Raw genomic sequence first — 26,784 nt, forward strand, 5'->3', positions numbered from 1 at the left:
ATACATAATAAAAACATATGCATAACAATAAACCGCACGTTTGACTAAATATATGTTATACATACATGCCCAAGCACAATCAAAGTGTTTTCCATTTACCAGGTGAATCTTCATACATCACTCAAATACTTAATGGTGCAGTCTTCACTTTCCTGTCGCTCCCTCTTCCTCTTCCCTAAAATTTATGGCGATTTTTGTGCGAGTGAAAAATTTGACAGCAGGACCAAGCCTGACAGCCTATTTGGTAAAGTGTGGATATAGAACACTGTACAGTATACAGTACTGTACTACAGTAAGTCTTTGGTATATTACAAGGAGACAATATGGCCAGCACTGCACTCGACCACTTGTTATTGTCCCAATTATAAAGTTAAGCACCCATTCTGTCTAAAGAATATTAATGGATAAAAGTTAACTGAGCTAAAGTTAGCCATTTTTAATAAATTTCAGAACTACAGTATTCAATGTGGAATATTATTGGATATTCCTATAAGTTTGTGCTAAGTTTGATAAATTTTTTTTAGTAGTTTCTGAGTAATGAGAAGCAACAGAAAATGAAGAACTGATCTTTGAAATAACATATTATATCAGAATTAGGATAAGTAATCTACAGATACAAATAAAGGAGCATATAAAATTTAATTCATCTACTTTGGAAATATTTTGCATAATACTGCTAACAAACTATGGTGAGATGGAAGTGTGTGTGCAGATGTTGCCTAAATTCCCTCAACACATGGAAATATCTGGCATCTGCTAGTGGATCATATATGTAATTAGTTTATAGATGGTAAATGGTGGTTTTCATAATAAATTATGTCAAAAACTTCCAAATGATTAGAAGAATGAGTGAAGTGGGCACTGGTCACTGTGATCATGGGCTCTGGAACAAGTAAGTCAGCAGCCCCACAAGGGTGCCACAATACAACAGACACCTGTACAATGAACAGGTGACAAACTTGTCTACTTGACATCCCCTCATCTAATTCTTTACAATCTTACACAACTGTGATTTATACTGTGTGAAAACCAAAGATCATTAATAGATGCATTATTATCACCTTTCCTACTACAAAAATAAAAAAATGCTGAATCTAGTGAAGCTGACCAAAAAGACTGTGTTGACAGTCTGTAATCCTATTATGACTGAAAAGTGAGAGCAAGTGAATCAGAGTCAATCCTAGTCGGTGATCCTGAATCCTCACTGATTTAATCAAGCTAACTGCTGGTTCATGGAGTCTGAAGCTCATGAACAAAATGTTGCAACTTTCTCATTATTGGCCACTAAACTACAGTACAGTGACATCTGTATATTGCACAGGGAGGGAATCCAGAGGAACCATCATCACAGATCACTTACAACAAACTTTGGGCCGTGAAAATTTGAGTTCAAGACACACACAGTTAATGACAATAAAATATATATAATTTGTGAATAAAAACAAAAAATATATTCTGAATAAATATATTGAGAGCATTTTCATTGTCAACTTGAGACAACTGACTAATGATAAGCACTAAGCACTACATAAGAATATACTGTATTACTTTCAGTATGACTCCACAATTACACACAACATGAATTAATTTTTAAACAGAGACCTTTAATATATTGTGAAATTATTAAAAATCTGTTACCCTTATTGCACAACAAAATATACTCCATGTACATGTTTTATGCCTACAACTCTCAAGCAACCAATAAACTTTGGTCTTCTATTATCAGTTCTTAATGATATGACAGCAACTTTTTACCCATAACTGATGAGCCTTCTTACAGTACATCACAGTAACTTATGTGAACCTTTCAGACAACCTAATCTTAGCACCTCTGTATATTAATATATTTTCAGTTTTTTCAATGTCTTCTCTACACATCACAAGCTTTCTCCTGCTATAGAACAAAGTATCTTGTGTAAAATCTTTTCTACAACCAAAGTTTACATCACTTTACTCCCTCATCTTACATCTCACACAACCAAAGTTTACATCACTTTACTCCCTCAACTTACATCTCACACAACCAAAGTTTACATCACTTTACTCCCTCATCTTACATCTCACACAACCAAAGTTTACATCACTTTACTCCCTCAACTTACATCTCACACAACCAAAGTTTACATCACTTTACTCCCTCATCTTACATCTCACACAACCAAAGTTTACATCACTTTACTCCCTCATCTTACATCTCACACAACCAAAGTTTACATCACTTTACTCCCTCATCTTACATCTCACACAACCAAAGTTTACATCACTTTACTCCCTCATCTTACATCTCACACAACCAAAGTTTACATCACTTTACTCCCTCAACTTACATCTCACACAACCAAAGTTTACATCACTTTACTCCCTCATCTTACATCTCACACAACCAAAGTTTACATCACTTTACTCCCTCATCTTACATCTCACACAACCAAAGTTTACATCACTTTACTCCCTCATCTTACATCTCACACACTAATCCTTCTACCAAACACCTCCAATTTACCTTTACTTACATTCATATTCATCCACTCTTTCTGCACAGTGTAAAGTCCTGCAATAACATTTATAACTCAGTTATGAATGTTACTATTATCAGTTTCATTCACATTTATCATTTATATAAAAAATCATAATCCATGTCATAAAGCTGACTAACTATAAAATATGTCATAAAGCTGACTAACTATAAAATATGGAAAACTATCACTTATGTTAACTCTTCTGTTTTGCTTTTTATTCCCATTTCCTGGCACTCACACGCTCGTTTTTTGCTTAAATTATTGACTAAGAAACTTTTTGATACACTGCAGGCGAATCCAAGGAATAAAGTGACTACATTCTGTTACAACATAAGTAGTAGCAAGCTGCCTTTGATAAGTATGTGTGTACAGTTCAATATACAAAGCACTGAATCCTTGGGATGCAAGCTGGCCAATAATGCTGATGTGAATACCTACTACAGTACAATACTAACTCCTCACATCATCTCCAAAACTGTGATAATGGACACAAATTTCAAAAGATTAATAATAACTGTAGGTGGAGGCATGCCACTCAGATACACATATTACAGAAGCACTTCCAAACTTCCCCCTAATTGGGTGATCAGAGTAAATGAACAATTGAAAATGTCAAACAACCCCAACTCACTACTGTGGCCAAATTATGCACTGCCCTCCCAACCCTAGCCAAGTTACAAGCTATCTGCCCCAAACCAGACAGCCAAAAGTACATTAAAAGCTAAGTAGTTATATAAAAAAGACAACTGATCAAGTACAGTACACACAGTATACTGTATTAAAAACAAAATAATTCAAAAGGAATATTGTAAATAATACAATACCTGTATAATAAATACTGTATACAGTAAAAGTGTAATGAAAAGAAATCTCCGAAGACACCAGAGTGCTGGCAACACACACTTCCCTCCTTCTCTTATGCACTGTATATAAATGTATTCACATGATCATTTACTTCACTAGCAGCTTTACTCTGGAAAGCACCAGCACACATCAGGCACGAAACTCCTTCTAAAGTCTATGAGCTAGATATACAGTAGTTTTATCATGCAGCTGGCAAGCTTATTCACATATGTAAGTGAACACCCTGGTGTCTTACTTAGGTTATCCATGACAGCTAAACTTTCTCAAGCTCATCATCCTAGATTGTCCTTACAAAAAAATATTTCTCTGGCTTGATAAATGGATAATCTTGAGGATGAACTTTCTCTTTAATATGCCACCAGTCTTTAACAGCACAACAACCAGTGCCACAACCTTCCTTAAAGTAGAGTTCATAAAGTATGTCTATGTTTTTCAAATTGGCAGTATTTACTTTTCTGCTTTTGGTAGGAACTGAAGCACCCGGTAAAAGCATGAGGAAGAACTGGTCATAAAATAATAAATTATGACATGTATGCTGCACTATACAGTGAGGCACACCCACACTCTTTCTGCAGCATAATTTTTTAATAAATGGAAAAGCACATCTGGGATGAACTACAATTAAAAAAAAAATGACAGAGAATTGTGATGGTGAACTTATGAGGTGAAATAATGAAATGGTGGTGTATGTTATTACTGTACCACTACTAAGTTACTATCCTGTCATCACTACACAACAAGAGCAGGTTATGGAGATTGGTGATGACAGGTCTATTGTATATTTACAATAACTTACAGTTGACAAGTATATTTATAGTTACATAAAAGTACAGTATGTGAAAAAACTACCTATCAAAGGCAGGAAGAACTTAAATAAAAGTGTAGACATTTTTACTGACACTTCAGACTTTTGGCCATTTTTTAAACATTGGGCATACTCATTAGTGTCCCAAAAGCAACCCTCCAAGCCATAAACCATTTTTTAAAACCAAGTGTTTGGGTCACTTTAAAGTTACACTGCTATACCACCTGACACTCCTCACACCTGCTGCATACATTCTTTTTACTCGGAGGGAAGGTCAGCTTGCTGTCAATAAAGGGAGCAGCTCTCGGTTAAGCACCCATATTATGAAATCACTTTCTAAATATGGAAATATATTAAATCAATAATGTCTGTCTGTCCTTAATGATACAGAAACACTCATGAATAAACTTATCAAATCAGTTAATCAACATCTGTTATGAGACACCTTTGCTATACCTCCTGATGGCTAAAGCAGCGCAGTCATGGTACACATGTCATGGACTATCTGCACTACTCTACTTCCTTGACAGCATTAACCATGTACCCAGGCTGCTGAGTTATGACCTAAAACTCCAGCTCCAACCCTAAGATAGCAGCTAAAAGATTCCTTCTTACCTACAGTACCTTATTATATCTTGCCAAGTAATTGTGGTGGGGTAATGTATTATCACACTGGCCATCTGTGTCCATCCGGCATCTGTCAGTTTTGGTTTCCAGTCATTATCTTTTGACTGCCAAGACTAATTCATGTTATGTAAAAATATTTTCATTAATCTAAATCAAGTTCAATTTGGTGCAATTAACTATCAGAGTTATGCTTGTTTCCATTACCTCATTTGTGGTTTCTGTGTACAGTACAGCTGAGTCTCGATAATTAGTGAAATACAAATTCACATTCTTAAACTTGCGGGTGCCTCTATTACCAACTCTTATTATATTTCACGGTCAAATATTAATAATTTGCGGCGAGCTCTGACTGCCGCAGTCTTTGCTTGAATTTGCCTTGGAAATAAAGATAATATAATATGAATATCACTTTAATGCTCTAATGTGACTTAAAATAAACAAAATACAATATAAAACTATAGAATAAGAAAAATGAAAAGAAGTATTTGAGATGTATGTGGGAAGCAGAGCAGTTCCCGAGCTAAGCGCACACACACCCGACCTCATTAATACAACATTAAGGATTACTTGTAACAACAATATGCCCTCCAGGTAGGGGATAGGTATGGCATAAACACAGATACAATATATGCTCACCTCAGAGCCTTACGTTTTGTTCTTATATTGAGGAAAGAGATTTTGTTTTTATATAATCACAAAAGGTGATGAGTGTATAACTCTGGTAAACTACAACACGGAACATAACTCTGGTAAACTACAACACGGAACATAACTCTGGTAAACTACAACACGGAACATAACTCTGGTAAACTACAACACGGAACATAACTCTGGTAAACTACAACACGGAACATAACTCTGGTAAACTTCAACACGGAACATAACTCTGGTAAACTACAACACGGAACATAACTCTGGTAAACTACAACACGGAACATAACTCTGGTAAACTACAACACGGAACATAACTCTGGTAAACACGGAACATAACTCTGGTAAACTACAAACATAACTCTGGTAAACTACAACACGGAACATAACTCTGGTAAACTACAACAAGGAACATAACTCTGGTAAACTACAGCACGGAACATAACTCTGGTAAACTACAGCACGGAACATAACTCTGGTAAACTACAACACGGAACATAACTCTGGTAAACTACAACACGGAACATAACTCTGGTAAACTACAACACGGAACATAACTCTGGTAAACTACAACACGGAACATAACTCAGGTAAACTACAACACGGAACATAACTCTGGTAAAGAAAATGGAAACTGCCAATCGCTGAACTTGATTTAGATATTCATAACATGAAGTTGTAGAGTAAATGTCATTTTGATATGGTAAGGCTTTACCAAGTTACTGAAGATAAATAACAATTTGTGTTGACAGATGAACCGGGTCACCTTTTATGTCTCCTCATATTCTATGGTGAGGCATAAAAACATTAGTAATTACAATAAAAAAATATATATGTGCAAGAAAAATAATAGTAAATTAGAATTAAAAAATATTGATGCATGCTAAATCTTTGAAGCCATTTGTACACAGACTCAAAATACACATAGATGTAAGAACGACTTTGAGATTCCTATGTAAACACATACATAAAATCATCAAATCCATTTGGATTAAACCTATGTTAGGGTGAGCCAATGTTACCTAAGATATATTTTCATCAGGTTACAAAACTTGAGTCAAAGATTTAAATAAACTTTGACATTTAAGACTTTCTTTATCATTAGTACATTCAATAACCATCTGTGTGTGTATGCCTTTAACACAGCCAGTGTAGGGAGAGAATGTACAAATCTTACCAATTACATTGATTATATATCACTACATACAAATCAGATCACAATATCAATATAAAATATGAAACTAATACCTCTATTACTAGTGATAAAGGCATTTAAAATGGATCTCTGCACAAAAAATATTTCTGTACATTTTTGCTATAACACACACTTATGGTATATTTCACACTTAAGGTATATTTGGTTAATTTTCCTCAATGCCCACCCCTCACCTCAAATAATATTAACCCCTTAAAAAAATATAAATTTGATACTTGTGCTTCTTCACAACCAACAAGTCATATTATACAGTTTGGCACACCGCCACACTAAAGTTCCCCGGAAGCTACAACTTGAAATGTCACGTCTTTGTTTTAACTAACCTACCGATGAATTACTTGTTCATAATGTATTTTGAAAAATTAATTTGAATGGATTTTGTTTTATAAGCTGCCTGGAGAGTTGTGTTGATCAATGTGTGTTACCTTCACTAAATTTAAATGTATAAAAGAAGGGCTGATCATGAAAGTGGTGAAGGTTCTTAATGTGGCGGATGATGCCACCCTGAAGAAGCTGCCTCCCATACTTGACTGCGTCAGTTCGGTCCCGTGCAAGACCCACCAACAACAGCCAGTCAACAAGCTCCTTCCCTCCAAACACAGCAGACAAGTTCTTAAGTCTCCATCTAAAACACAAACAAGAAAACAAAAATATACATTTACCTATACAGTATACAACTTCCATAAAATACTTTGGATACTGTTCTTTGGTCAATACTTTTGATATGTGTTGTGGAGGTGTGTCACTCAGTGTCCACTTGAGAGGGGAAAATTAAATAAAAATAACATACAGGCAGACCCCAATGTATGAAAGGATTCCATTCCTGAAAATATACCTTTTGTAAGTAAAGTCTTATTTTCCCATAGATTCCCATTATAAAAACTGAGATAAGTTCCTTAAAAACAAAAACAAAAAACTACTGTACTGAGTTACTGGGACATGTAACAGTAAGCTTAAATGATAAATTGGAGTACTTGACATGTAAGGTGATGGTGCAGGTGGACTGTGGTGTAGCTGGCTGGAATTTTTAGTTAAGTTGTAAGTGTTACAGCTTTCTTGTTTTTTTAGATTCAGTACTGCCACCACAACCACCTGAACTATGAACTATGTTATTAGTCATTTTGATATGAAGACTCAGTAAAGTACCTACATACTACACAAGGTAAACTGTGAGGAGTAAGCTTGATGTCATCTTCCCAGACTCAAACAACCAAAGAAGCTGATGCTGAGCCAGAGGTAAACCAAGAATGACACAAGGAGAGGTTGTAATAAGTAACCTCAAAGATATGAACCAGACGAGAGAGGCATCAAGAGACTGTACAGAATGAAGAGCTGCAATTAAGTAATCTGAAAAAATTTGGTGTAAATAGTGATGGTGATTTACACAACACTTATTGCTCACCTTCTATCTCTGACAATGTCCTTCATACATTTGTCCATGTGATAGTTTGAGAACTGCTCGCACGTCTGTCGGGTCTTGGGGTCAAGTTCATCCCACGAGGGAAGTTTAACTGCAGCTGCACCATTACACATTTGTCTCCACCTGGATGAAACATAAGATACATTTAATAGATGCCAATTTTTTCAAATTAATCAATATATTAGTGAACTGCTGTACAAAGTTTCATGATGTGTTTGATATGTCCCAACTGATGCCTCCCTGCTCAACATGCAGACATACACAAATTATAGTACTGTACTGTACTGTACTGTACTGTACTGTACTGTACTGCACTGGTACTGTACTGTACTGGTAATGTACTGTACTGTACTGGTAATGTAATGTACTGTACTGTACTGTACTGCACTGGTACTGTACTGTACTGGTAATGTACTGTACTGTACTGTACTGCACTGGTACTGTACTGTACTGGTAATGTACTGTACTGCTGTACTGGTACTGTACTGTACTGTACTGTACTGTGGTACTGTACTGTACTGTACTGTACTGTACTGGTACTGTACTGTACTGTACTGTACAGTACTGGTACTGTACTGTACTGCACTGGTACTGTACTGTACTGGTACTGTACTGCATTGGTACTGTACTGTACTGTACTGCATTGGTACTGTACTGTACTGTACTGTACTGCACTGGTACTGTACTGTACTGTACTGCACTGGTACTGTACTGTACTGGTACTGTACTGTACTGCATTGTACTGTACTGCATTGGTACTGTACTGTACTGTACTGGTACTGTACTGCACTGGTACTGAACTGTACTGTATTGGTGCTGTACTGTACTGCATTGGTACTGTACTGCATTGGTACTGTACTGTACTGTACTATACTGCACTGGTACTGTACTGTACTGTACTGTACTGGTACTGTACTGTATTGTACTGTACAAAAAACCCGCATCAATACACAAATTGTCATGGCACACTTTACATTAATGAATGGACATATACAGTATGATTTTTAATTACAAAGTTCTTTCTATGTCAAAATGTTTATTTAACTTATTAATTGGCCAAAATACCCAGGCATTAGCGCATTGTATCCCTAGTACAGCACAGTACAGTACAGCACAGTACAGTACAGTATAATACAGTACAGTACAGTACAGCACAGTACAGTACAATACAGTACAGTACAGTACAGCACAGTACAGTACAGTACAGTACAGTACAGTACAGTACAGCACAGTACAGTACAGTACAGTACAGTACAGCACAGTACAGTACAGCAGTGCACAATACAGTACGTATACAGCACAGTACCAGTACAGTACAGTGTACAGTACCAGTACAGTACAGTGCAGTACAGTACAGTACAGCACAGTACAGTACAGTACAGTACAGCACAGTACAGCACAGTACAGCACAGTACAGTACAGCACCATACAGTACAGTACAGTACAGTACAGCACAGTACATCACAGTACAGCACAGCACAGTACAGTACAGTACAGTACAGTACAGTACAGTACAGTACAGTGCAGCACAGTACAGTACAGTACAGTACAGTACAGTACAGTACAGTACAGTACAGTACAGTGCAGCACAGTACAGTATGTAGAATTTATTCATGATACTCTTTAAGTTCAGTAGTCCATCACTTGCTCTACTCACCATCTCAACAGAGGTATGACAATGAGCTTTGAGTCGAGCCCAAAGATGGCTGCAGTGAAGAATCCTTGGCCAAAGTTGAGGACAATGTCCAGGAATACCAGCTCTACATACACACCATTCACCTCCTCTGTTACCAGAGTCCACATGCATAAGGCAAATCCCTGTAAGATAACATGAAATATACTTTCATTTACTAATGTTTTGGATGGTTGTGAAAAAAAATATGGTATAATAACAAATTATAAAACCATTAAATATTTTTGGCTTTAATAAATAGGATGAAACACAAACACAAACAGTGCTGTACACACACAATGGGGAGGGAGTCACGAGAGCATTAAGAAATGAGATGAGTCCGTGTGTTTGGTGACTGCATCAAGTGCTTGTTTCCATTAACCTGTTGCAGTTTACTTAAAGAACATTGGTGATGAGTGGAACTGTCATCAAAGAGATCTCCACTTTAACAGTTGTGATGACTTACCACAATCATGGACCCACACAGGAAGAGTAGTAGCACAACGTGTCTCATCATCTGAAACTCATCGTCCCGATCTCGCAGGATGGCAGTCTCCTCTGGTTCGGTCAGTTGTGAAGTTATTATATAACGCGGTTCATTGTCAGAATAATCATCTCTCTGGAGTGACTCGGGGCGACAGCGACTCCCCCTACTGAGTTCATCGTGTGGGCTGAATAAGCTGTAATACAAGACAAATATGAGTTACACCTTGTGCTAACCTCAACTACACAGTTCTACTGATTAAACTAATAGTCAGAGAAGATAAAGAATCTGTAAAAATAAATCTATGGAATTAAATATTAAGAAAATATCAGGCAGTAGCATGCCTGAGCTTAAGTAAATGTTACTCTGTCTGTTAGTGAGGATTCCATATTATTACAGTACATACACCTCTTGAATTTACTTACCCTAAATAGTTAGCACGCACGCACGCACGCACGCACGCACACACACACACACACACACACACACACACACACACCTGAGAGAGAGAAAGTGAATTAGAATATTAGAGGAGACATATTTCAATCACTTCCCTTTCACGTTTTAGAAAATTGTAATTCCAAACTTCAGAACAAGATAAGAAAATTGGATCAATGCAGTAAAAAAAAAAAGAAAAGAAAAAAGAAGACTAAAAAACGAAGATAAATCAATCCAGGATCTGCAGGTAATACTCAAGGAGTTGCCAGCTCAGAGGGCACTTGAAAGCCACACATAATACATATACTAATGCCCAGTTCCCACTCGGTTAAATTGGCTTGACAAAAGAAAAGGGCATCCAGCTGTAAAACTTGCTTTAGATTTGCCTGATATCAACCAAGACACCTTGCCATCACACGATCATGCAGAAAAGGGCCGTAAAACAGTAGTGATGATGATATATCAGTACAAACTCACCTTTCACTGTCAGAAGAAACATTGTCATCAATGCCAGTCTCTGGATCTCTTGTCCTGTCCTCAGCATCAATAGAGGAGCTGCTTAACGACCCATTGCAATCTATAACACAAGTGGAAACAACTTAATTATACTCACTTAACCTATCACAACTCCACTGACTAATAACATTCTAGTAAAAACTAATTACTTTAATCAGGTTTGGCACTCCTAAATACTGTACAGTAAGTACAAAAAATAATAATTATAAAATAATATATATATATATATATATATATAATATATATATATATATATATATATATATATATATATATATATATATATATATATATATATATATATATATATATATATATATATATATATATATATATATATATATATATATATATATATAATCCCAGTGGTAGCACCAGCCAGTTGTGAAGCAGGGAGCAAGATCCAAGAAAATAATACAACCACTACCACTGTAGCTCTTTGCTCAGTTAATAGGAAGCCCTTTAAGGTACAGGGGCCCCCCCAAATTCACGGATTTTTATTTCGATGTCCTCTATTATTCACGGATGACACTCTGGATGTACCCAAGAATGTCTCTTGGATAGTTTTAAAGTTGCCGGCATTTTTGCAGCTGGGATAGGGAGTCATTTGTTCTAGACAGTAATTTCCTTTACCTGTATTGCAAATATGTGTGTGTGTTGTGTGTGTATCTACACACACAACACACACACATATACAGTAAAGGGAATATACCCCCCCGTCAGCAAATGTTATTTGCAGATTTGGCGATTCACGGCCATTTTGAAAACCCATCCCCTGCGAATCTGGGGGCCCCCTGTACCCAACTATGTTGTAAATATATATACCTTGTATATATCAGTCCCCCAATATCAAGCTGGATTTCATATGTATAGTGAAAAGAATATACAGTATACTGTACAGTACAGTGGCCTGATCAACACTCAAGCAATTACCACTTGCTTTTACTACAAGATGATAATTAATGAGAAGTATCTGTATTGCCTTGGCATGTATTAATAACAAAGAGATACAAGACAAGAAACAACAGCCTCTATAGATGTAATGCAACACAAGATGAAGGAAAATTGTGTGAGATCTGGGAGTGTATGACAAATTAACTCACTTATTCTTGGAGCATCTACAGTAGATGAGCGCGGAGACCCTCTAGGAGACCCTCTAGGAGACCCTCTTGGATCATCGGGATCATCGAGGTTGAGTAAGGACTCATATTGTGCATAGCGCCGCTCATGTCGTTGGTGGAAGATGAGACACACCACAGTTGCTGTTAACAAAAAAATATATATAGTATACTGTATATACAGGTATAATATATACTGTATATATATATACTGCACATACAGTATATAAAGTCATACAGTACATGGTGTTAATTTATTAGAAAGGTTTATGTCTGTAGGACAAGGTTTAAATATGTTTCAACAACTTATGACTGTAGAACCTTGATCTATATTTAAGGCAATGAACTAATTGACAGAGAAAACTAAATTAATTAAAACAATCCCCTATTCTTGAAAATTTTTGCAGCCATCAGGTCACTCACACAGGCATGGAAAATGGTCGTTAAGTGCCGATAATGATGGTGGTTATGTGTCAATCAAACATAATCATCATCAACATTTTACAAATCATTTTCCACGCTTGTGTGGGTTAGCCACAATTAATTGATGGCAGTTCTCCATGTTGCAAGGTCTCTTGCAGTCTCTCTTATCAGGTTCTTAACTTTATCTTCTTGTCTTCCTTACAGAAATTAATTAATATTTCTCCTCTTTCATTTCTATTACCCAATCCATGTGATCCTACTTCTGGTGCTTCTTTCCCAACATTACCCAGAAGTCATGGCAAAACACTACTGCTACAGCCACTGTCTAAGAGTCATCTTTGTCTCACTTCTCTCCTCAAGTTAGAATGATAAAAGTGACTTACTGATAAGACTGAACCAGAGTAACAGCAAGGCAACAATGGCTTGTGCTGAACCATACTGAAAATTTGGATCATGTTTGTCTGCTACTTCTGTTTCTTGCTGCACCATTAAGATAAGAACTGTGACCATGACAGCTGGCAACCTGTGATAAGAAGGAAAATGTTATGGTTAACACATGACCAGCAACAACTACAACACGACCAATGATCTCACTTCAGACTAAACTAAAGCGGCAATTGAGGAAAAGAAGGAATTTTTTGCCTATTCCAGCATTACTTATATTGCACGTATTAATGTTCATCCACAAAAAAAAATTAAAAAGGTGTGATTAAGGTCCTCAGATACAGGCATAGGTGAGACACCTTTGTAAGCATTAATTCCCATCCCTACTACAGTACAGTACAGTCTCACCCCCAACCAACTACAGCAAGGAAGGGTCGGAGTCGCAAAACAAAGCAGAGGGAGCGCCAGCGCAGGAGGAACAGGGTGATGGCCAGGATGGCTGTCCAGAGCCGGGAAGAAAATACTCCCCAGGAGAAGAGTATAAACTGCAGGTACAACTTCCAGGTGTGGTTACACTCCAACACAGACCATAAAAGTGCCCCTGAAAAGAAAATGCAAAACATGTAATGTACTTGTATAGATTGTGAATTTTAACATGCCTGGCAAATAAACCTGTCAATTTTAAATTAATAAAACATGTGTTTGTTTTTTAACTCTGACAGTTTGGTGAATCCTGGCCTTCATATAACTAGCTTAGGTGTCTGCTGTGGCTCTCACTTGAAGGACTGGTTAATCCCTGAATCCTGACACTGGTTATTGAGATAAATATTCTACCAATGGATACCCCCAGACTAGAGGTATGACTGAGACAGTAACCTCAGTCTACCAACATCCCTTACAACTAACAAGACTGTACTATGAGAGCTATGTACAGCACTGTATTGTAGAAAACACGAGTAACTTGCCTACAGCGCTCGACCAAGTAAAGGGATTTCAGAATTCAGTTTCCTCATATATATTGTCTGCTTAAAACAGAGACTCTTAACTCACCAATACAAGCTACACCTTGAGATAGAGCCAAACACATGGTAATGAAGTGAGGAACTTTTCTCCATTTACGACTCAATATGAACACTGTTAACACCCATATCTGAAAAAGAAAAAAAAATCAATATTGTGCAGATGCTGAGTCATTCACATTTCAAAGGTGAGATTAAGCTAACAACCATGAAGTTTTAAAAATATTTTATGTATGTCATCCTGCTGAAAGTGCAACACCTACACAGACTCATGCACATAAGCGCTCATTCAAACACATGTGAGTACACACGTCTCTTCTTCTCTTTGCTGTCACTCCAAATTGAATATCATGATAATCCAAAGGTGACAAAATTATAGCACTTTTAAAAGGCCAACATATGATCAGCAGGGTCATTCATAGAGGATACAGGTGTGGAGGGCTACATCTAGTGTGGGAGGAGCTGTGGTAGCATCCATCCTTCCAGTACTGGAACTTGTCCGTTTCAGCATGAACTGGTAGTCAATCAACCCTGAGGGTTTTACAACCTCTTGTGCAGTATATATGTACTTCTCTAATAGTCACAGTTGAGGTGATGGTCTCTCAGATAAGAGTGTTGATGTGGCACTCTTTTGGACTTGTCTTAAGAGTATTCTTGTACTTCTTCCACTACTGTACTGTATCTGTGTTGGCCAGTCTTTGAATGGTGGCAGTGAAGCTCACATGTAAGGCTGTGACAAGTGACAATTAAATGTCCAATTACCCCCTAAATGAGACGGCATCTTTATCTCGTACACCTGCATGGCCTTGAGCATATAACACAAGAATACACTGTCACCACATCATGTCCTCCTTAAAAGTTCTACAATGGATGTTTCATAAAGCAAGTACAGTACAGTACTGTACTGTACTGTACAGTACTGTACTGCACAGTGCAGTACAGTACAGTATAGTACAGTACAGTACAGTACAGTACTGTACACAGTACATACACATACAGTATAACTATACATACACATACAGTATAACTATGTCTACTGACGCTGTTAAAATAACACTCTTTACATACCGTACATATGAGACCAATGATGCTGACATTAAAAAGAATTGATTCCAGTTCCTTCACATAGTCCAAGGGATTGATCTTCACCAAGGTGACCATCTTGGCTGATACAAACATTAATGGGGCTGACAAGAAGGTACATGCAACCATTGCACTTGCTATCTGCAAAAGTAAAAATTACATCATTATACATTACTTCCAACTGCATGTAAGTAATACCTGCCATCATTGTTTCTTTTACTACCTCTCCATTTATTACAGCCTTCACACAGTCATTTAGTACATTCCTTCTTTTCCACACTTCACGACACACACTGTACTGTATGTCCATTAATTTTGTATTTTAGTACTGTACAGTGCAATATAAATGTGATATACTTGGGACCAAGTAATGAACAGACTTTAGATTTTTATTGATTTTAGAAATATGGGAAACAGTGTGTGGTCTGAACATGTCAAATTCTTAATAAAGAGTTTCTCACTGCAATAATGATTTGAGGTGGTGATGTAACTTATACAACCCTCCAGGTGTATACTAACAAGGGTCACTGTTCTTACATTACCTGGGCACATTTTGTGCACCAACAGAAAAGCAGAATTAATGAACACAGAATTAATAAAACAAAAATCTGAGAAAAGCACAGACCTTTACTGCCAACACAACTTTTTATTATAGTTTTTATGAAAAATTAAATTACAGGTATAAAAGATAATATAAATCCTCATCAGCTGTACACGGGACACAGGCAGCAAGATAAATGAGACTAGCTCTGGTCTAACCTAACCTACCAGAGGGGAGAGGGTTGCCGTCAAACAACACCATGACATTCTCACCTCCCTCACAGTGGAAGTTTTAGGACCAAAATTCATCCCATTTTTTCCATAAGCTATAAACGTTATTTCCATGAATTTCATACGTAAAGCAAGAAGTAACCGGAATATCTTGTTGGATGGTACACTAATTGCTGCAACTCTAAAGGTGAACAAGAACACAATTATATAAGAAATTAGGTAAAAGTTGAAGATATTCCCCCATAAAACAATATTTGGTTGATCAACTTACCAGATCAACAGCAATATTATACTGGGAAGCAAACACAAAGACACCTGGAGCTGTGGGGAAAGTGCCATAGAGGAAACCATAGTTGCTGAAATCTGCCGTTTCATTAGCGTCATTCCCCGGGTGAAGGAGCCCCACAATCAGACGAGTGGTCAGCGGAAGAAACAGCCTACAAGAGATATACTCATGTTAGCAAGTTAATGAGAAAACATAATGTATTCTATTGTGTATCTTAAAATAATCTATGGAGCTAAAAGTCAGTACAGTGTATTATTGTTTATCTTTTTATATAAATCTTAGAAGAAACAAAGTATTAAATAGTCATCTGAAACTTCATAAAAATATCTGTCTGGCTTTTGACATCTGGTCATGGTCTAGTTCTCCTCTAAATAAGGGTTGGTCCTTCACATGCCACAACATTCCTTGGTGTTAATTTCAGACTTATTATTTTTACTCTAATATAATTTTCAAGCAATATTTATATAATTACTCTCTTGAAGTGCCAATTAACTATTTTCTCTCAAAATTCTTTACTATCTAATCATGGAAGACAGAAAATATCTTCACTAAATAAGAAGATGGCAATTTTAATGCATTATTTCACCACTTGTCAATTTGTTTCCTTCTTTGTAATTCTACAAACTGTACTGTACTACTTCTGTACTTTTAATATTCATTTACTGCATTAATATATACAGTAGTTACAGTACAGGATATTTAAAGGAAATTAAGCATTTAATTAGTTTTTATTTTTTACTGTAAAACTGGAGAGTGAGTTTTGAGTGTGAGATGAGACAATGTTTGATCAGTGACTACCGCGCCACAGAATGACTCACGTTTTTGTAGCAATGAGGATCCCTGGAATAACAAGCCCTGAACCTCTCAGTGTTTGCACTTTTCCGACCATCCGCAGACCCAGAAGGAAGAGAGCGGCTGCAGAGAAGGCTTGACCGAACACCTACAAATGTGAGATGTATACTGTACAGTTTATTACAAAAATGTCATAATAAACACAATTCTTTGTACTTCTATCTTCAAAACAAGTGGCTTTAGAAAAAGAAAATGTGGTAAATAAATTTTTACCAGTGGGGGTAACTCTGGCTACAGCTGAGTGACCCTTAATGGGTTATCCCCACAAGGTAAACACTTGCACATTTACTGTAAGTACTTAAGCTTTTCTAACACTATGTAAATTTCTAGGTAGGCTGGAGTAATTGTCTCATACTACTCGAGAAATTAATCATAATCTAACCTTTAGAATCCCCTCTAGGATATTGGGAAGTTTGTGATCGAAGATAAAATTGCCCACAATGCCTAGAGTTGTCATAAGTACTATGGGGTTGAGGAGAACATCACGCAGGATATGTACAACCAGACGACATCCACTCTCTTTGGACACGGAGCCTTCATCACCATCTTGGTTATTGTTCTGGCGTTTCCCAATCTGGAAATGTTAGCATTGATGTATCTTTCTAGAAAACTTACCCAAGAGTATAAAATCCTTTATCTAACCTAACCTAACCTGTGAGTGAAGATGCAACACATAATACACAGATTGTGGAATAAAGTTAAATCAATGGAAGATAAAGACAATAAACCTCTGCTATGGATGATTGTACACACAGGACTTGTCACACTCTGCCTCCTAAATCAGTATGACCCCAATAAGTGAACTATTCAGGGAAAACACTTGCTTGAAAATGTGAACAATTTACCTCCCAACAAATTATATATTTCTAATCCAAAATAACAGTAATGCAGCTTAGGGTTGGTTGTTTTAATGGTTAATAGTAAAACTGTACATTAACTAGTGGATTGGGTATCTAACAAACCCAAATTAAAGGAATAAAACCCCTAACAATGGGTGACTTAAGTGTAAAAATGGTTTGGAGCCAAAAGTGGAAATATAAACAGTTAGGTTGAGGAATAACTGAAATTAAACAAAAATGAACCAAGACCATACACTGAACCACCTAGATGGAGCTAACTGGCTGTCAGATCCTCTACCATTGGACATAAAGGAGCAGGAAATAACACTCAGTAGAAAATATTATGTGCAGACCTGATGTACACCAAGAAGAGAACACAACTTTCTTAATACTGTAAATAACTTCAGATAACACACACACACACCACGCGCGCGCACACACACACACACACACTACTTCATTTATTGTCACGAGTCAATTCAAGTTATAGGTTAATTCATCATTATTAATGTCTAATGACTCTTGGAAGTATTTCTTTTCTTATCACTTTATTTAATTACAAATGTTGAGTTTAGGTTTTTAATGTGACACTGGGTGATGCTTAGCCACATACAGTAGTGACCTGAAGACAAGGTGCTCATGAAACAAACATGCGAGGAAACTGAATAAAGTCCAAGTAATGGGTGAATGATCAGGGTTCTCTCACCTCCATAAGGATGAAGCCAATGGGGTTCAATAGCACGAGGGAGATAGGGGCAACCAAGTAGAGATATAAGGCAAACTCTGGGTGAGTTTTGCCATATAGTGCGGCAACTGTAACAAAAATACAAACATCATATATCAGTAATAAGGCAAGGCTGTGAAAGAGGAGCCAACAGGGAAGGCAAGGCTGTGAAAGAGGAGCCAACAGGGAAGGCAAGGCTGTGAAAGAGGAGCCAACAGGGAAGGCAAGGCTGTGAAAGAGGAGCCAACAGGGAAGGCAAGGCTGTGAAAGAGGAGCCAACAGGGAAGGCAAGGCTGTGAAAGAGGAGCCAACAGGGAAGGCAAGGCTGTGAAAGAGGAGCCAAGGCTGTGAAAGGAGCCAACAGGCAAGGCTGTGAAAGAGGAGCCAACAGGGAAGGCAAGGCTGTGAAAGAGGAGCCAACAGGGAAGGCAAGGCTGTGAAAGAGGAGCCAACAGGGAAGGCAAGGCTGTGAAAGAGGAGCCAACAGGGAAGGCAAGGCTGTGAAAGAGGAGCCAACAGGGAAGGCAAGGCTGTGAAAGAGGAGCCAACAGGGGTTATAGGAGGTAAGATAATGCTTTATGGAAGATCACACACAGACAGTATTATACCAAAGGGATAAATGTTTGTAGTTTGGTATTATACCCTGAAGAGGTTAACTATCATTGTCATGTGAATTTAAAGGTCAGGTGAATGGATTTTCACTCTGCCATATCATAATAGGTTTGCTGAAGCTGATATTTCATTGTTTTTCCCACAATGAAAGAGCTTCAACCAAAATGAATTGTGATAAATTCTGGAAAAAATCTGGAGAAGACTATAAGCAAAAGACTCTGAAGACTCACTGTACAGTACACTCAGTAGTTATCCAACACAGAACAAAATTAAGATCATTTAGCTTATGGATCTATTATGGGAAGCATCAAGTTTACACCATCTGTTTATGCCTACGAGGACAACTGGTTACTGTCTCATGTGTCCAAGTGAATCTATGGGTGTATAATGGCATTGGCAATTATACCAATTCTCCTCAATTTCACTTTAAACTTTGTGCTGTTATACAGTTGAGACTTTATCCCATGATTAAGCTGGTTGCTTTGTGGAGGTAGCACCTGAGACCCAAAATATTTACCAATACAGTACAGTATCTGACACACCTACTTTACAAGGCATAGATCCTTTAGCTCTAGATAGTACTGTACCCTAATTTAACATATACTTCCTTGTCTTTTTTAAGGTTCCCCACACTACTTTTTAAAAAATACAACCAGTTTCCAGAGGTGACTAAAACCAGACTACAGGTATAAATAAAATGTAAAAGAACAAAAAAAAAAACCAAAAACATTCTCCCCCTGGACAATAAACATCAATGTGTCATAACAAACCAACTCTACTTTACCTAAACACATCTAACATAAAACCTTTTTAGGGTTGCAAGAACAATTTTATTTATCTAATTTCAGATGGAAGATAATTTTTTAAAACTGCAAAAGTTAAATAATGTTTCTATAGCTACACCTACAGTGTCATTTAAAAACACGAAGATACAACACCCCGTACAGTACTGCACTGTACCGTACTATACTCACTGATAGGATACCCCAGAGCAAAATCATTACTCTGGGTACAGAAGATGGCAAACAGCCCAGCTTTCCCAAAATCTACAGGTCTGTACACCAGCAGTGTCACCAGAATCACCAAGAAGAACACAGTAGTCTTAGAGATGCAGATTGACAGCAAAAATATCCAGTTAACAGAGCTGAAACATAACACAATACTGTGTATAAAGATACAGTACTGTACTCTACAGTGAGTTGAGCAAATTTATATAATTATTCAAGCTTGTACAGATATAAAGTCAAAAGTTAAACTGTTACAGGTACCAATATTATTGTCAATAAAATATCGTGTCAGTAAATTTCTCTTCAAATGTTAAACAATTTTCACAAATGAAACTAAACTTTCAAATATATCAGATTGATAATTGCAGAGCTAAATAAAGCAAAACCAGTGTGGTGGTGATTATAACTCACTGACAATTCACTCACCTGAAATCTAATTGTGCCATTGACATGAATATCAATGATGGGAGAGAAAACGTGCCAACAAATGTGTTGAGACCCTTAGACTCTGTCTGTGATACGAGATTGCATCGCCCCGCCAGATACCTTGGGATAAATACAGTACACTGTATGTAGGATAAGATTGTTTCCTCAAAATACACTTACTCACTATCATTTACTGGTACTGTATTGTACTGTAATTTAATTTTAAAACTTAGTGAAAGAAGTTCTGATCTATTGTCAACCGATTCTACAACACTGAATTTCGAACAAACTACTGTAGATAACCAGCCAGAGAAGGAACTGTTTATGCAATATAGAACTACAGTACCTAAGTGTTACTGTACAGTATACTATATGTATGATGCTTAGTGTTTATTAAAGCAGTTTTGTAACAGTTTATGGGTATTTCTTGGTTTCTGGAACCTAACTAATTATTTCAGTTTAAACCAATTAAACAATTATTTGCTATTTGATAATTCATGAATTATCGAGACTCCACAGTACTGTAAATTGTCAAATTTTCTCTTTATGCCATAAACTGTGTTTCCTACTACAGTACTGTACTGTATACAGTACTGGTCACAAAGCTTTATTATTGAGTTTTGGGACAATTTCCACTCAATGCTTCCTTCTTGCACTATAGATCTCAGTACAGAAACATAATCTTTTTATTTGTATTGAGGCAGGCTACAGCCACACATCTTGCAGATAGCTGCAACAACTGGAGGGAGAGAGAGTTGCAATGGACTGCCAATAACCCAGTTTATTGGGCTTCACCTTAGTAGCCCATCCAACCTGCACTGCCTTCATCCACCAGTGTACAGTAGTTGTTGGGTTCCCGTGCAGTGACACATACTGAAAGTTACACCTCCTATCCCAATGCTGGGAAATAAAAGACAATATTCTTACCCACAAAGGATGATGACAAAACACTCAATGACAGCAGGGTAGAGGTTAGAGAAGGCTACATCAGAAATCTGTCCATCATCACCTTCAAGGAAGGGCAAGGCAGAGGAGGCCAACTCATCGTCCTCGGTCAAGTTCATTTTCAGGAATTCTAGTTGCCCATACACCTGCAGAAGAGAAATGGAAGAATTATAGTAAAGGAATATTAGCAGTTTCGTGCTGGAAGATGTATTACTAAACACAAAATGCGTGTTAAGGACACACGACTGAAATTATGAAAAATATTGTTATAGAGCCATCTGCCTGAGAAGGAGTAATGAGATTTATCATGGAAGATATTTAACCCTTAAAGGCAGTGTACATTGGCAGAAGTCCATACCTGTACACATTAGTAGAGCCAAAAATGAAAATCATGTCATGAACTTTATAGTACAGAACAGTATTATGAAATGTAAGAGATATATGTTAGTGAATAGGAAAATACATATATACTACCCTATACTAAATTTCCATTTCCAAGGTTCTACCGCCTGGGAAGATATTGGAAGCATAATGTGTTGTCTAATGATAGACCCTGCTGCCATATGGCATCACGAAAATTGTGACCAAGTCCCAGGTTGCTGATCTGACTTTTTGCCTCGTTTACACATAATTGCAGGGTCTCAATTGTTTCTCTTACTATTGACAACACAACATACATATATTGTTTCTCACTCTTGATCATTTTTTTGTTTTTGTTTTATGGTTCTTTAATATTATTATTATTATCATTATTATTATCATTATTATTTTATTTTCAATTTTGTATTTTTTATTATAAATTTTATTTACTATGAATTATTATTATTATTACATTTTCACCCCCCAAGCCCCGATGTGGGCTAATCCCCGTGTAAAAAAACACACACACACAAAAAAAAAAATAGTGAGTGTTGCTGGGTTGAGAAGTCAAGGAGTTTATGTGCCCAGTTACTGCACAAAGATATGATGAGATGTTTCTGCCATGTGAGATGGTGTAGTGTAGGATAGTGTAGCATATTGTAGTGTAGTGTAGCATAGTGTAGTGTAGTGTAGCGTACACAACCTTCTGATCACTAACTGTGTATGGAGGCTGTAAATGTTATTTATTCATACTTACACAAAATAATGAGATCCACAAAATCAGTTTCCCAAATTCAGTACAACTTAAAACTTTGACACCTTTCTCCTTCCTCCTGTTCTCTGACTTTAAATACTTAAGGAAGGTCATCTTTGTGTTTAAACTTTAGGAAAATAGTTGTTAAAAAACATACACTGTCTCAATCACTCAACCAGAGCAATATGGATACCATTTGTCTTCTCCATGATTAACACTACACAGACACTGTTCCTCATATGTACTACAGGAGTCTGTCATACAAGTATGGGTAATGATGATAGTATTCCTTTACCCAAGAAGTAATGCAACTCAACACTGTCTCATGTTTATGTGATGAAGAAGAACATCAACTCATGTTTTCAAATAAACTCTTTGTATGCATGCAAAGTGTGTCCACATGGCCAAGCAGCACAAGTTAACTCAACACCAATGTGCCCTGACTCAATCTTACAGTTGCCAACTCTACTTTCTGGGTCAGTGACGCCATTTTCTGATTCAAGAACTATTGAACCAATACCAATCAATTTGATGGTTGGTAAACTTATCAGTTATATAGGTGCAGTAGTTTATCAATAACAAAATTAGATAAACAAAAATCAATATTAAGCAACATCACAAGAGGTTAGTCACTAGGATGGCAACACCATGCCAGTACAGTAGTGAGGAAACTGAGCAGCATGAACTTTCACTCCCAGACACAACAAAGAAAAACCCTTTAAACCCAACATTCTATTATATTTAATCTGCCTTACTTACACTATAACACAGAGGGAGAGAGAAAAGAGAAAGTGAGAGACAAGAGAGGGTGAGAGATAAGGGAGAAGAGAGCAAAGAGAAAGTTAGAGATATGAGAGACTGGGAGAAGAGAGTGAGAGAAAGGAGAGGGTGAGAGAAAAGAGAGGGTGGGAGAAAAGGGAGAAGAGAACAAAGAAAAAGTGAAAAAAGAGAGAGAGAGAGAGAGAGAGAGAACACAACCAGGACACTGTGTATGAACCTAACAATTACAGTACTTCATCTAAATCCAGTTTAGATGTTCTAAACTGGATTAGGGCTTTTGGTTACAGGATAGGAAACAGAATCAACATTAATGGCACTCAGTGACATCACCAGCGGACTACCCCAAGGCCCAGTACTTGGACCATTACTATTTATTATATACCTAAACGACATATATGTGTAGACAGCAACATAAGTAAATGTGTTGACGACACTAAAATAGGGCGTGTAATTAAACCTGACGAGGACTCGGCAAAGCTACAGGGATATCTAAACAAATCTTTGGTATGGTCTGAAAAATGGCAGATGAAATTTACCGGGTAATGTGGACAAATGCAAAGTACTGTACTTAGTCTAGGAGATGTAAACAGAGAAACCAGATATCAGATGAACAATGTTGTGAGAGAGAGATCCAACTGTGAGAAAGATTTAGGAGTAATGATAAGTAGGGATCTTAAACCAAGACAACAATGTGCACTTGGGTTCATACAAAGGAGTGTTAGTTACAAGACTAGCGAGGTTATCCCAAAACTATATCTTGCACTTGTGAGACCTCACTTGGATTTTGCAGTTCAGTTTTGGTCACCGTACTACATAATGGATATAGAATCCCTAGAAAGCATACACAGGAGAATAACAAGAATAATCCCAGGCATTAGGAACCTTGAATATAAGGAAAGATTAAAGCATCTGAATTTGCATTCCCTCAAGACGTAGAGTGAGAGGCGATATGATTGAGGTGTATAGATCAAAGTCAGGGTTAAACAAAGGTGATATAACAAAAGTACAGCACTTAAATTATCCAACTTGGGCTACCAGCTACTACTACATTACATGATTTATTGGAGATAAAATGAACAAACCAAACTTACCTAGTCCACCAAAGATAAGTTAGGAAGTTAGATACAGTACATAGGTTAGTTAACTTTATCACAGATAAATCATATACTGTAGCAGTACATGTATTTGCTAAGTTTATGGCAGCATTCATGTGGAGGAAATGAAATATCCCAGATGTAAACAGCACCATAGCGCACGACTGGAGCAGCAGTGAAGATGGAAAAAAAACACAAACATAAAAATATTAGTCTGAAATTTTTTTCTTCTTCCCCAAATTTTTTTGTCGTTTCATAAGGCAAGAATACACACACAATATACAATATCTACAACACAAGTGCTGGTTCATGTGCACGACTGTCTTCCAGTACATTATTGCTTAATACAATACTACAGTACAGTACACTTCCATCCTAAGGTAGGTAGGTTTGCTTGGTTCATCTTATCTATAACATTATACAAGGTAATTGTTAAGAACAAGCATCCAGGTTATACAGCTACCCAATGAAAAATCTCTATTTCTTACCACAAAAGTGAAGCAAATTGGGTAGATGGATATCACTTTTGTACTCTGATATTTTCCTGTAAATAAAGATGCTGCCATTGACCACAGCAACACTATGTTAGTGCGTCACTGGTGACATAAGCTTCACAGCAACTGACCAACTCCCAAATGCTTGAAAGCCAGCAATCGACTGACCTTCCTCCTTTCCATACAAACCCACCTGACCTAAAGTCTTAATAATAGAGTGCTGGACAACTCGTGCCAATTATGAGATAACTCGTACCCAATTATGGATGATTTAATACAGGTGTAATACTGAAGAAGTTTTAAAATGATGAATCAAAAGAAGTATGTTACCGTTTATGTGTTATATTTCAAATTATTATTGTTTCATGATTTACTTCAATTTTAACTTGAAATAATATGATGCTTATTTGAGCACAGATCCCCGCCAAACCGTTGTCAATTTCTCGCAACGGCAGAAATCCTGCTGCTTGCTGGGCCATCAGGCCAGCGGCCAACAAAGCGGGCAACATGTTTGAAGGAAAATGCCCATTGTGCAGCCGCCTATAAGGTGATGCCAACACTGCACTAGTGCCAATCAGCCTCGATCATGAGGGGCACCCATCATTATCTACTCTGAACTGCAATAACTTGTCTGACTTATAACATTGTATAGTTAGAGTATTACCATTAAGAAGGTACATTACCTGTAGACATTAACATAACTGGCCCCACACACTAGTCTTATCCCAGTGGAAAAATAAACAACTGTACCTACTACCACTTAAAACACTTCTCAGAAGTAATTTACAGTACTAGCCTTCTATTTTACTGTGCAGTCAGACGAAATGGTGGTTAGTAATAGACACACACCCACAAAAAATGTGTTAATAAGAGACTCACCGGCGTAGGTCAGCAATATAAGGAAATAATCATCCAATAGACTCTACAGCCAGCAGTGGTGACTACTTTCAGGGGAGGATAGTAACATTACAAAGCGTCTCATAATTATACAGTGGGATACTGGCAATCAACCTACTCAAAATAAGATTAATAAAATGAATAACCTAATAATAGACGAGAAATTACCTTATAAAATACAAATTTACTCCAAATATGGAGGAAAGTGTAGCTAGCCGCGCAAGGATCTAAGGTTGATCTCCCGGGGTACATAAGTCACTGGAGCATCACCAACAACAACACAGGTTGAGAGAGAAATATTTATTCAGTAAAATTGTCATACAAGTTTACATTGATTAAGTATGTATATAGGCAATGTAGGTCTACAATATACATAGACAACACGGGTATAAAACCGTTGTACACAGCGTAGACGTTCACCCCCCCCCACCCCCATGCATTACCTAACACAGGGACAAACCCAAGATACCCGACCCGAGGCCCAGGAGCCAGGGCCCATAGCAACACTCACTAGTGACCTAATACTATAAATCATTCGCATTAATGTTCGCTATCATTTATTATTATTTATAATTATATTAATTGATTTAGAAAAATCCGGAATAAATTACCTGGCAAAATTTGTCAAAGCTAAAAGGAAAAGTAATCGGTGACGTGGCCGATCGCCCAAGCGGCTAGCGAGCCGATCAGTGGTGAAGAGGATA

At 37.1% G+C, this 26,784-nt stretch overlaps 1 protein-coding gene across 2 annotated transcripts; it reads right to left on the bottom strand.

Annotated features, from left to right (window-relative positions):
* Window positions 1-5,826: 5,826 nt before the first annotated feature.
* Window positions 5,827-26,378, bottom strand: LOC121854022 (integral membrane protein GPR155-like). Of its 2 annotated transcripts, none has more exons than XM_042348404.1 (18): window positions 26,249-26,378; window positions 21,684-21,847; window positions 20,757-20,876; window positions 20,298-20,467; window positions 18,694-18,800; window positions 17,531-17,722; window positions 17,115-17,236; window positions 16,282-16,447; window positions 15,225-15,380; window positions 14,188-14,287; window positions 13,546-13,738; window positions 13,137-13,276; window positions 12,316-12,474; window positions 11,174-11,273; window positions 10,241-10,454; window positions 9,760-9,920; window positions 8,085-8,225; window positions 5,827-7,307 (listed from the first exon to the last, which is right to left on the bottom strand). In XM_042348404.1, the coding sequence occupies exons 1-18, from the start codon at window positions 26,330-26,332 to the stop codon at window positions 7,094-7,096; spliced, it is 2,703 nt and encodes a 900-aa protein (XP_042204338.1). In that variant the 5' UTR covers window positions 26,333-26,378; the 3' UTR covers window positions 5,827-7,093. The 2 variants fall into 2 exon arrangements, with proteins under 2 accessions (XP_042204338.1, XP_042204339.1); XM_042348405.1 differs by lacking the exon at window positions 26,249-26,378 and adding an exon at window positions 26,063-26,135.
* Window positions 26,379-26,784: the final 406 nt, after the last annotated feature.

Source organism: Homarus americanus, unplaced genomic scaffold (assembly GCF_018991925.1).
Source record: "Homarus americanus isolate GMGI-L3 unplaced genomic scaffold, GMGI_Hamer_2.0 scaffold24638, whole genome shotgun sequence".
NCBI classification, from domain to species: Eukaryota; Metazoa; Arthropoda; class Malacostraca; order Decapoda; family Nephropidae; genus Homarus; species Homarus americanus.